Source organism: Pseudopodoces humilis, chromosome 21, assembly GCF_049639895.1.
Source record: "Pseudopodoces humilis isolate 2021_Gansu_Grassland_sample_001 chromosome 21, ASM4963989v1, whole genome shotgun sequence".
NCBI lineage: Eukaryota > Metazoa > Chordata > Aves > Passeriformes > Paridae > Pseudopodoces > Pseudopodoces humilis.
This window is the reverse complement of record NC_142220.1, coordinates 9,443,507-9,456,556: the sequence shown is the minus strand read 5'-3', so window position 1 is coordinate 9,456,556 and position 13,050 is coordinate 9,443,507. Positions and strand designations below refer to the sequence as shown.

At 41.6% G+C, this 13,050-nt stretch overlaps 1 protein-coding gene across 1 annotated transcript in view; it reads left to right on the top strand.

The window, feature by feature from the left end:
• The first annotated feature begins 9,944 nt into the window (after positions 1–9,944).
• Positions 9,945–13,050, top strand: part of LOC102105629 (myosin-4) — a 31,010-nt gene continuing 27,904 nt past the window's right edge. Inside the window, exons 1-5 of the mRNA XM_088065603.1 lie at positions 9,945–10,161; positions 10,261–10,404; positions 10,496–10,652; positions 11,185–11,212; positions 11,296–11,407. Of these exons, the coding sequence (XP_087921729.1) occupies positions 9,958–10,161; positions 10,261–10,404; positions 10,496–10,652; positions 11,185–11,212; positions 11,296–11,407 (645 nt within the window). The 5' untranslated portion in view covers positions 9,945–9,957. The remainder of the gene's footprint in view (positions 10,162–10,260; positions 10,405–10,495; positions 10,653–11,184; positions 11,213–11,295; positions 11,408–13,050) is intronic.

Sequence of the window (13,050 nt, the reverse complement as noted above, 5' to 3'; positions counted from 1 at the left end):
GCTATTTTCTTTGAGCAGAGATCCAGTTATATGAAAATTTGCATTATTCTTTCATCACTGATACATAATCAGGGTCAAAAGTAGTCACTCTTTTTATCATTCAGTTTCAAGGCTTTGATAAATACTTTGCAGCCTTACAGGACAGCTTGCCTTGACTGAATTCCTAGCTGAGTGTCATGACATCTCCAAAAATGTTCCCAGAGTTGCATGTCAGATACCTGAGAAAAGATGTCTGTGGGAATGATTGCCACCTGTGAAAAAGATTCCTACTGAGTCTCTTTTGGAGAAAGAAAAAGTTGACAAATCAGCATGCAACTTTTTTATCATACAGATCCTGTTTTAATGTATCCCTACTTGCTCAGACATTCTCTTATCTACCAAGGAACTGTTCAGGTTTTGAGGGTCCCACTTCCTTTTTATGATGGTTTTTCCTGCCTCTGAGTCAAGCATATAATCTTTCTCTTTCTGGGAGTGTATGGACTTCTAACCAGAGCACAGCTGTGCAATTCCCCCAGAGGATGTACACCCGTGTTCTGTGTCAATGTCTGGCTGGGAACACGTCTGCTGTCCTGGCACTGGCTGGGTCTCAGGGTGTGGAGCTGCAGCAGTCATGTCACCCTCAGGTTAACTGATCCATCATGTTATATTGTCCCCCAAAATCCTGAGCTTGCTGAATTGCTGTTACAAAATTAGCCAGGAGTTCCTTCAAAATACTTTAGTTGGGAAGGCAGGGAAAGTAGCTAAAAAGAGTAGGTGCAGTCTTGCCTGTTAAATGTGGAAGGAAAGGACAGTATGGAGTTTCCTGTTTGTTTTGAAAACTAGAGAAGTACAGCACATCTCACAAACGTCACTCTCTCCTGTATCCATCCTCCCAGGTATTTTCATAGCAGTCCTTGCAGGGCTGGCTTTAGCTTGGCTCCACAGAGCTGCCTTGGAGAGCAGCTCTGGATGATTGTTCAGGCAGTGGGAAGTGGCCATGACAAGAGCAGAGCCCCGAGAGAGCCCAGTGACCCAGCTCTGCACCTGCTGCTGGCAGCACTGCTGGTGAAGGCTGAGGCTGATGTGGGCAGTCAGAAGACAACAGAGAGAAGCAACCTTGCTGTGACAGAAGTTCCTCCACACTGCATTTACTTCCTGCTTTGAAACAACTCGAGCAAAGCACAGTGGTGATGTCCCAGATACAGAATATATTCCACAAAAAGCAGAGCAGTCCTTAGCAGCAGGCAAGGCACTCCTGATGCCCTGGTAATCCCTGCTGAGTACATGAGGGCTGTTTCATAACCTGCTAGCAGGCTCTATCCAGAAGGACAGCAAGGGTATAGAGGACATTACTGAGTAGGGCTGTGAGGTTCATCAAGGACAAAGAGAATCCCAGGAGGGCCCTAATGCAATATATACATAAATAGAGCTGCTGGACTGAGCTTTCCCCCAAGCTGCTGCTGGGATTTGCTTCAGATCAAGCCACTTTGGACACTCAGATACCATCCCCAGGGACACTTATACGTCTGCAGCAGGATTATCAGCCTGTCCTTGCCCAGGATCACTTCTCAAAACTATTTTAAATAACATCACAGACACAGACTTAGCTTCTTTAAGAAAGGTGATATACCTTCTCACATGGCTTATAGATATTCATTAAGAAAGTACCATCCACCTATCCACATATCTTTGATTCTCCACTAGGTTTGTGGAATACTGTTTCCCTTTACAAATGCTGTTTTGCTCAATATGTTTATTTATCACTGTGTCCTTGAATTCTAATCATTATTAGCTTCTGCTTATTCTTAGTAGTGGCACTAGGTCTACTGGGCCACCATTCCCTGAAATACTTTTCAAAAATTAGCATTTTACAAGACAACTTCCAGATCTCCAAAAGCAAGGCAGCTTTAGTAAGAGCTCACACACCACAGCAAATATTCCAGATGTTACATCTCCATGCTTTTAGGGAAACCTTGGTAAGTACCCTCTGCTCTTGGCCACTTGTAACTGACTATTTGTGCTATTTGGCAACTGGCAGGATGTATAATCCTCATCATTTAATTAGCTGAAAATATGTGCCATGGAAGTCAAGCCATTTTTATCTCAACACAGATTTTTTTCTGCTGCTACTAGATAAAATCCCAAATAAGCAGTATCATTTGCTTTTGTGCAAGGTGACAGTAAAGATATGAGATCAACTGTAAGTGGGAGCAAATAATACGTATTATTTCAATTGCTTCTGCCTCTACTTCTGTTTCTGCTACCAGAACAGCTTGGATTGAAAAAAAAAAAAAAAAAAAGGTTTTTGTTGGTTTCACAATGGCAAGGTACAAATAATAGCCTGCTAATGAATTGTTTTCAGTTTGGTTGCCTCAAAAAGGGAGTAAGAAAGAAGAAGATCTGACATTTAAGGTGAAATAGCCCTGTAGTCCCCAGGGTAATAAATAGTTCTTGTCAGTAGCTTGTACAGAATATGGATTGCTGCCAACTTTGCATCTGCTGAAACAACCTGAAGATGTGATCATGCCACTGGTTTATGCTGGGGGAAGGAAAAAGGAAAAATTTAGGGCAGACATCCCCTTTCCCCTAAAATATACAGAATATATCATTGACTATTTTACAGTGTTCAACAGTTAGCTGAAAGATATCTTCAATGCCCATCTTTCAGTATTATAACAGAAGCTTTTCTAGGCTGGGGGTAACAGCTGTGAAAAAAAAAAGCTTGCAAATATATTTTTAGAAAGGAATCTCTCAAAGATTGTCATTAATTCTATTTGGCCTTGGTGCAGTGTCAAACTCGTGTTCAGTGATGCAGAAATCAGCATGAAATACCATACACTTTGACAAATTTAGGCTTTCTGTTCCCTTTACATAAATTAATATTTGTACTTTCATTAGAAAAGAGTATCATTTAAAGACAGGCTCAAAAGATCAAAGTACATATTTTCAAACCTCAATACATTTTTTTTATAAAATGCAGGAGCATTTGCTGAGGACAAAAATTTGTTTGAAGGTATACATCTCTCCAGCTTTTCTGGCAACACTGATCATTTGAGCCTAAAAGTCATCATGCCATCATAACCTGAGAAGAGCTGTGGAGGAATTCTTGCTCTTTGTCCATGGAATAGGAGACTGAACACCTGAAAGCTTTCAATAAAGCAGGACACCACCAAATTAAACTGTGGGGTTTCCATGGCAATAAATCTCAGTGACTCATGTGACAGTTATGCACCTTGGGAATGGCGTCTCTTCTCCACCTTTTCTCCAAAACCACTCCCCTCCAGCTTTGCAAACACATCATTTACATCCCAGGGAAGAGGATTTATCCTGTGAATGAGCACTAATAATGCTTATCATAGAGTATCTCTGTGGTTTTCAGAGACCTGCATGAGCAGTAGAGGATAAAATCCAGACTTACAGAATTGCTAATGCAGATTAATGATCTTAAAGGCCAGGCAACTTTGAATCAGATGTAATGGAAGGCTCCTACATGGAGGCTAAATCCACAAAAGAATTACATTTTCAGAAGCTTTTTGAATTGATGGGAGACAACAAGAAGATAGTTACCCCTCTCCCCCTTTCTCTCTGTCTGGTAACAACAATAACCTGTTAAGGTGGAGTGATAAAAGGTCTGAAAGGTGACAGTATCAGGAACAAACATGTATATCCCTGAAGGCCTAGGGAAAGGGGGTTGGGTATGAAATATGAGAATAGCTATATTAATTTAGACCAAAATGTCCATCTGTCCCCAAAGTGTCAGATAGTTGCAGATACAGCAGCTTGCCTGTCAGTGGTTTGGGCACCTAGTATGGAAGCCTTGCTTCCCTGATCACTTGTACTGGGGAAATTATCTCCTCATGAGCATCCACTGGAAAATCTGCTGGGTAACTGTCATAGGATCAAATCTATTTAGTGCTAGAACAGGTGTGGTGTGTGCCCTGAGTCTTGACAGAAGCACAGCATAGAGAAAACAAATACTCTGCCATGCAAAAAGAGCAAAGAATTTGTTAGATAACCAAATGAACAAATCTGCCAGGTTGTACTTGGCATGCTATCTAGCCTTTCAGCTCCCAAGACAGACTGACATTTATGTATCCTATAGTATGACAATGCCAGAATTATGAGAACTCCTGAAGGTGTTTGTGATTGACCAACATTAGCAAATAGGAGAATTTATAGAATTCCAGGAATATCAATTTACAGAAACCATGCAGATGAATCTGCTGGTACAACACATGTTTAGAGACTGACACAATAAATGTGTGGTCCTTTCCTTGACAGATAAATTGCTGTAAAAAACTCCATGCTTATGCTTTTGATAAATTAATATCTATGTGTGTGTATATATATATATGCATTAAGTATTGTGAGTAATAAAATAATAATCAAGATAGACAATAGACCAATCACATCAATATATTATATATATCTGCATATGCACTACCTCTAAAACTTACCTGGCACCTGCCTGGTGTGTTTGCCTGAATTGGCTTAAAATGTGCTTTCCACAAATCTTCCCATTACATAATGTTTTCTGAGCCTTTACAAGCAACACATTTGGTTAATTGTTTTTTCAACCTTAAATAAACTTTACAGATTCAGCTTGTCTAACTAAAAGAGAAAATTTTTACTTGGCTACAAGAGAAGTTTTCTGCATTTTATTTTCCCCAAGGAGACATTATTCCCCCACTCATACAATGTGAAGCAAGGCAGATATTGAGACCCCTGAGCTTTTTAGCTTCTCATTGCCTTACTGAGATGCTCCCAAAAGAGGATACTCAAGGACATACCTACAGCCTTTCCCTGTCTTTGGACTTGTTCTTACAAGATAAGGACCAGTTGGATGGTTACAAAGAGGGTCACTCTCCTTTGGGAGCAACACTGATGTCCACTCATCCAGGAACTTGGGAACCACCTTAAAAGACATTTATGCTCTAGAAACCAAAGAGAAGAAGCAAATATGGGTCTGTCTTACCTAGAAAATGTTCCTCCTCAGATTTCTCCTGAATCTGTCCATTTCTCCATAACATCCTGTGTAAGGAGGGTACCCCAAAGCACGAGTTCCCTTCCCACATCCTCTCAGGATCTCCAGATTAGAGTTTCTGCAGGACCTGAATGGCTGTGACCCTGGGCCACTAGAGATGCTGAGAAATGCTGGAAAACCCTGCTTATGCTCTGCAAACCACACAATCCCTCAAAAGGACAATTTTCTGAATTGACAGATGTCAAAATGATTCTGAATATGCAGGGGATGTGCCATTGTAAAGGATTAGTTCCTCACTATATACTGTTTTACTGGTTTTTACCCAGAAGAAAATGTAAAATCCCTTTAACTACAAAATAATTAGGTGAGTCAAATATGAAAAACCAGATTGTTCCATTATAGTTAAGCTTAGGCTAAAGATGCAGATAATTAAAATTAAAATATAAGTGCACATACTAAATAATGAAGAACATAGTCTAATACAGATGTGGGGGACCCAAACCAGATCTTGAGGCTGTTAAAATGTAGAAGTGCCTGCAATTCTGCTGTTGCAACTAAATTTAAAAGCTAATTTAAATGTTTGATACACAGAAATTGACAGAATAAAAATACAACTATAATATTATCTCCACATCTGAATGGTGTCATTGTTGAGAGCGTCTGTGCTCACACTTCAGACTGGAAAAGATGTCAATTATTCTGATTTAAAAAAAATAAATAAAAGCATTGAAAAACATTCTAGAAAGGACTCAAAAAAACAAGAGGAAAGGGCTAAATAGGATTCCTTTCAACACTGCAGGAATCCATTTTCTATTGAAGAATCCAGTACAGATGCCTTTGCTTCCTCGAGTAACTAAATCATGGGCACCCTGAAGATAATCCAAAACAAACAGCCAAGGAGAACTGTGTAAATGCACCAAGGATGTTCCCCACACCGAGCCAATGTGAAGCAATGACAATGCACCTGACAATCCATCCCTTCCCACAGAAGGAGCTGGGTCATTCCACAAAAAGGTGGTTAGATTTCACGACCTCTGAAGTTTAAATAATTTTTTGTTGAAAGTTTCTTCTGCCTCAAAATAAAGAAAAATGCAGTAACGATGACAAATCTACTTTGTCACCGCATCTCCTGTACAAAATTATCTTGTGATAAGAGTATTTTCCAAAGATGTGAGAGACCCTCAAGACTGTTACTTTTTACACTTTCAAATGCCTTCACCAAGCAGTCTGGCTGACCAGGTTTGGTGCACACCACCTCCTCCCTTACCATTTGTCAGGCAGGTTTGTGTCCCAGTATGTTCTCAATTATTCCTCCCTTTCTTCCAGTCCCTTGCAGTGACAAAACCAGTCCTTAAACAGCAAATCTTAAAGGAGCAGACGCTCTCCTTCCACCTTCCTTTACACAGCAACTTACATTCATTCTGGTTTGACATCCAGCCTGCTCCATGACAGCCTCTGCAGGACAGTGGAGTGGCACAGGCACCTTCCTGCAGGCTGAGACCTCGAGGATGCCTTGCAAACCCACAGGCCAGGAATGAAAGTCTCTCTTGTGGTCCATTACCTGGCAGTTGTCTCACTCTGTCCAAAGACTGAGACTGACTTCAGGCTTGTCAGCACTCCACACAATGGTATAAAAAATTCACCTCAATAAAAATTTCTTCTTATCTAGCATGTGTAGACAAACAGGGAGGATAGGAGGGCATCCATTGATATTACATTCTTCAAGAAGTAATTGTGCACAATTAGAAAAACCCCATCCTGCTGACTTAAGACAAACCCTTGCAGTACAGACCCAAGTGTTGCCTTATTTGGCCTTATCAGAGCTGTCTTTGGGTTCCTCCATCCTGGCACATATCAGTGTGAAAAGGAGAGGTCAGTGCAGCTGACTTCATACAGCCTTAAACCAATCCTGTCTCTGAGTAATTAGCAGAGAGATCAGAGCTACAACACGTTTACAACTAAAGAGTAAATTATTATTGACCAAAAATAGAGCGCTGGAGTGCTGTGTGGGCAGGAGGTAACGTATAAAGAGCTGCAGCTGAAGGCGACTTTGTGATTTGTTACCTCAGCATCTCACGGTAAGTGCCATCTGCTCACTTCATGCTCTGACCATGGCATCTCCAGAGCTCCCCAAAAAGGTGGAATACGAAGGGGCGTCTTCTTCTCATTCCCCACCTCTAACATTCCAGGTCATGCTTTACATGCAAAGTCAAGGTTGTACCACCCAAACCACTCCAATGTGGAGAAGAAGCAGGAGAGTCACAGCATGCCCCTCCTTGGAAGGGCCTTCTACCAACTTTGCTAACTCCAAGTACTGTGAAAGGCACAGGAAGACTAACCCTGAAGGGAGTTGAAATTAGCGGGGATTATATATGTAAAGTAGCTAATTTTTTCCTGGACATCAGATTTGTTTCAAGCAGCTCACAGTAATGTGGGAAGGAATGCAATACTCTGTGGAATTTTGCTCTAGATCAGGAGTTTTAGGGCACTGTGTGCAGTTCAGCTATCTGGAGAGGCTACAAAGGTGTAGGAATGTTTGATATGGCATATGCTCAGGACAATGGACTGGTTTTGATGTAACTCTCTCTGTCCTTTCTTTAACTATTCCACACAGGTTCTGAAAACAGATTTCCTCGTGGGCTCTCTGAAGGTAGGGGTTTAACAAATAACACTTACCTTTGCTATTTGATCCTGAGAAATAAGTAAAGCTCACCCAGACAATGGAAAAGGCAGGTACAAAAGACAGTAGAACCAGGATCACTGGGAAGGATATATGGTATTTTAAGTGACATGAGCAATAGTCACAGTTCTTGGCACGAATACTCTATGTATGCGGAAAGAAAAGTTACAGATGCTCAAACTTAGTCAAGAGGGCATGATAGAGACAGCAACAGCTTTTTGTGGTGTAACCTTGAATTCTGGGATTTATAGATTATTAAAATTCATGCCCTGCCATCTGCACAGCTTCTGGAAGCCTGAGGTTGTGTTCACAGAGGAGACTTAAAGTAATGTTCAAGCGTTAGTTTCCTCTGGGGCAAAGTCTAGCAAATTATTTACTGACTTTGGTTTATCACACAGGCACTGAAACTCAAAGTTCAGAATGATCTTGTCTCCTGCCTGAGAGGAAGATTTGTTCATGCCCAAAGAGTAACCTTTTCAGAGAACTTGTGTGCACCAGTCCCTTCTAGGTTTCCTGGGGAAGGTTAGTGACTTAGTGTGCAGTGGGGCGCAGAAGGAACCTTCCATACATGTGCCTTCTATCCTAAAACCAAACAGTGCTCACTGAAACTGGAGCTGAAAGGGATGGAAGAACAGATTATTCTCCTAGAAGATGCCACCTTCTCTGCTCAGGAATGTGTAAAGATCTAAAATTTACACTATTTCCTATAAAAGACATTCAGCAGTTTAACAGACTGTGCCACTTGAGGAATTTTCTGATATGCCTTTTCTGATGTTCTGCTTCACTTTTTCATGGACACTCTGAAATACCTTCTCTCTTTCTTTCCTATTGCTTCTCTTGAGCCCCTCAGACATGAGATCACATAGGCACAAACTCTGGGCTCTGCATAGGCAGAATATTACTTTCAAAGTAAGCTAAAGGTTCTGGGTTTTGTGCTTTTGAAACTCCTGGCTGTTAAAAGCTCTTGCGTGAGGCAGCCCCTCAAAGTCCTGCAAGGGTGCAGATCCCACAGGAGATTGCTGAGAGAGATCAGCACTTCTACAACATGTCCAGAGAAGCATTATAAATGCCTTCTTATCCCTCTCACCATTTTCTTGCACATAAAACCATTCTATTTTGACTGTTTCAGTACTCTGATGCCTTGGATGCACAAATCATAGTTTTTCAGTTCTGTCCTTTTCTATTCTTTACTCTTCACAGTGCATCCAGACAACATATGAAGGAGCAGGAATTTAGAAATTTATTATTTTTTTTTCTAGCCTGTATATTAGCCTGCCTGGGGAAGAACATTCTGTTTATGCTCGCTCCTGCCTACATTATTTCTACTTGTGCTATTTCCAGATGCTCATGAATTACCCATGACAGTTCCTTCGACCATAGCAAGCATTTATTTGTGTTGAAGATTTTTCACTAGATATTTCAAAAAATGCAAAATAAAACTGACCATAAATCAGTTTTCTGATATATTTCTACTAGATAAATCCTTAACAATATCTGGTACATATGAATTGTCTTTTAATGATTCATAACTATTATTAGTCTATATAATATGTTCAAGATATAATATGTTCAAGCTATAATTGAGATCCTTTGAAATGTTATGTCACATACTTATTTAACTAAATAGTATGCTATTTAGCTAATAATATGTTCTTAATTATCACCTGTAATGTACAAGATATTCCTTTATTGGCCAATTTTGCAACATAATTGGAAAAGATGTTTTCTATTTGCTTCACACAACAAACAGGTTTGGCTTAAGATAGGTGATGATTTACATTCACAATTTGTTCCAGTGCTTGATATAGAGAGAAATTGGCTGAAGTTCCCCTGCTTGTTATTAAAACATCAAAACTAGAGGGTGTTAAACATACCTCCACCTGGAAATCACATGTGAGAGCTACTCTACATGACTCACAGAGCTTATTTTGTCTAAATTTTTAGATGTCAAATGACATCATCTCAATGTGTATGTGGCTTTGAGAAGGATGTGTCTGTGCAGCTCTGTGAACAGCAGATGAAGATAGAGCAGGAACAGGTTTTGAAGACTTCTAGTTTGATATTCTCTTTGCCCTCACTTGGGCACTGTTTAAGGGGGATGTCTTCAAAGACAATCTGTCTACAAAAGGAACTTTCTTTATTAGCACTTCTTCAGTGGATAATTAAAATTGAGCCAGAAGTTAAGTGCCTTATTAATCCTTTTCTTCCTACTAGTCACTGAACATGACCACTATCAGGATAAATGTAAATAACAACTTTAATAAAGCAAAGACTTTCTGCAACTTTTCTGCATTCCTCCAGAGCAACTGCAGACATGAGTTCAGATGCAGAGATGGCAATCTTTGGAGAAGCTGCTCCCTATTTACGGAAGCCAGAGAAGGAGAGAATTGAAGCCCAGAATCGCCCATTTGATGCTAAGTCAGCCTGTTTTGTAATAGATGACAAGCAAATGTATGTGAAAGGTACCATACAGAGCAAAGACGGTGGCAAAGTCACCGTTAAAAAATATGATGACACAGTAAGTGATACCATTGTTACTCCTATGTGATCATCCAGTTCAGGCAGTTCCCTGTTTCAGATTTCTCCTGTTGTTCCCTTCTCTTTTTTTTTTTGCTAGACTGTGACTGTAAAGGATGATGAAGTCTTTCCCATGAACCCTCCCAAGTATGACAAAATCGAGGACATGGCCATGATGACCCACCTCCACGAACCCGCCGTGCTGTACAACCTCAAAGAGCGTTACGCAGCCTGGATGATCTACGTAAGTGGCAGCAGCAGCTTCCTTTGGGCAGCCTCAGCAACTGCTGGGCCAGGCTCAGGGGAAGCCAACGTGCTGTGTCCCTTCCTCACAGACCTACTCGGGTCTCTTCTGCGTCACTGTCAACCCCTACAAGTGGCTGCCGGTGTACAACCCCGAGGTGGTGACTGGCTACCGAGGCAAGAAGCGCCAGGAGGCCCCTCCACACATCTTCTCCATCTCTGACAACGCCTATCAGTTCATGCTGACTGGTGAGTTACTTGGCAGGAGTGGAAAACACTGATATATGCAGGGCTGGCTATTTGGTCAAGGAATTTTAGGTTCTCAGTGGTCCCATACAGCACAACCCAAGATCAGACCGTGAACATCTTAATGATCTCTGAGTTGTCAGATAATGAAGGAAAAGCAGTAGCTGGCTCTAAGGCTTTGTGCCCCCTCTCTTTGTAAGGAATTTAAAGAATTGGTAAAGGAGAAACACAGCCTATTATAATTGATTAAACAGTATTTAAGCCAAGGTCTATACATAAAAGAAAAAAAATAGTAAGTGGGAAACCTTGTAAAGAATCACTGCTTGAAGTTAAATTTTGGGCTACTTCATCTCTGTCTGTACAGAAAAAAAAAAGTCCAGATGCACGCTAATATGTATTAATACATCATTTATTTCTTCTTGTAAGAAAGTGATAAATACTGATAAAATACAGTTCTTTCTCTTGAAGTCAGTTAGTTGTGTCTGATACCCTCCACATCTCATTTGAACATCTCATTCTGTGATTTTGTTTTCAGATCGTCACAACCAGTCAATCCTTATCACGTGAGTATGTTTTGGTATGAGTGACAAAGCTGACAGAAAAGTGATGATGTTTCCTGTAATAATTCATATTTTTGTTTCAACAGCGGAGAATCCGGTGCTGGGAAGACTGTGAACACAAAGCGTGTCATCCAGTACTTTGCAACAATTGCAGTCACTGGTGAGAAGAAGAAAGATCCACAGCCCGGCAAAATGCAGGTATGACATCAGCTGCCCCTTCTCCACACTGTGCCTGCTGAGGGAAAAGTACCAATGTGTATTTTGGGGTTGCAGGACTATCTAAAGGCAGAAAGTGTTGTGCAGCTAAGACAGTCAGGATGCACAACACAAGCACATCTATGCTCATCTACCCCTGATGCCCAGCCTCAAATCTGCTGAACTCTTACTTATAAAATCATTTTATCAATGTAGGAAAGCCTCCATTTACACAGGAGTGTTTTTAAGAGGGAGGGGAAGATAAAGTTAGCAGCTTTCTCTGTGCTGGCTGTCCATCTATGTACCTATTCATCAGTGTCCTTTGAGATCCACAGCACCTGAGTGCTGCATGGGAAAAGAGAGCAGTCAGCTCCACGGGCACGTGGCTGTGCCATTCCTGGTCCTTGGCTCATTCCTGCTGACAGGGAAGTGCAGGAGCTCTGGACTGCAGAATGGCTGTGCTGAAGCATCATCGCAATTGCATCAGGCAGTAGTTTCCACTGGCTGGTTTTTCTGTCTGTGGTCAACAGAACAGCCCAAAGGGAGAGCATGGGAAAAGGGCTGGATTTGGGACAGCTGGGACCACTTGCCTGACAGCCAGAAAGTAACCTCAGAAAGGATCCTTGCAGAAAAGAAAATGCATTCCCTGATGTCCCTTTGCTGAGCAACACAGCTGTTGCAATCTGAGCCCACTGGTGCATTTGCAAGACACAGGCTTCATTCCCCAGCACAGAGCAAGCAACAAACACCCTGATGGCACAAGTGTGTGCCACCACAGCCCGTGAGATGCTCATCAAAGCGTGTGACATGTGTCAGCATGTTATTTGAGTACCCAAGGGCATAGTGGAGCTTAAGGAGATTCCAAGGCTGAATGTTCTTTCCCTCAGAGGCAGGTGTCTGTGATTGATGGGTTATCATGGCCAAGGCAAGTTCATCACAGGCACTCTTTTCATCAGCACCATGTTAGAATCTCCTGGGCTCAGCTTTCATCAGCTGCTCACTATGCCAGGACTGATCTCAGAAAAGCTTCAAGACAGCTGAGACATGTACAGACCATGTGTGATAGAAAGAAAATCACCTGGCTCTCAGACTGACAGTAATCTGTTCTGCCCTCTTCTGAGTATTCACAGAATACTCTATTTTTTAAGCTTTCCTATCTGTATGACAATTGCATGTTCCTCTTTATAGGAACATTAAATAAAATAGGTTATGGTTCTGTGTAGCCAGTGGCAGATACAAGCTGTAATCAGATGCCAGGCAGGTACAGGAATAAGGGAATAAGGGAAGTGTGTAACAGCATTTCCCCCAAATATGGTCTTGGCCTCCAGCACTTTGTCACCCAGCCTGTAGACAGGATTCCAGAATTAACTTGTGTAAAGAATTCCCAGGTTCTTCCACACTGTTACCCACGTACAGTGCTCCTGTTTTAGTTCCTTGATTCCAGCTGTGCACTCAAAGGAGGTTTGGTGTTGTTGTACTTAGCTGCACTGAGACACAAATCCTCTCCTCTCCTCTCCTCTCCTCTCCTCTCCTCTCCTCTCCTCTCCTCTCCTCTCCTCTCCTCTCCTCGAGTCGAGTCGAGTCGAGTCGAGTCGAGTCGAGTCGAGTCGAGTCGAGTCGAGTGGAGTCGAGTCGAGACGAGTCGA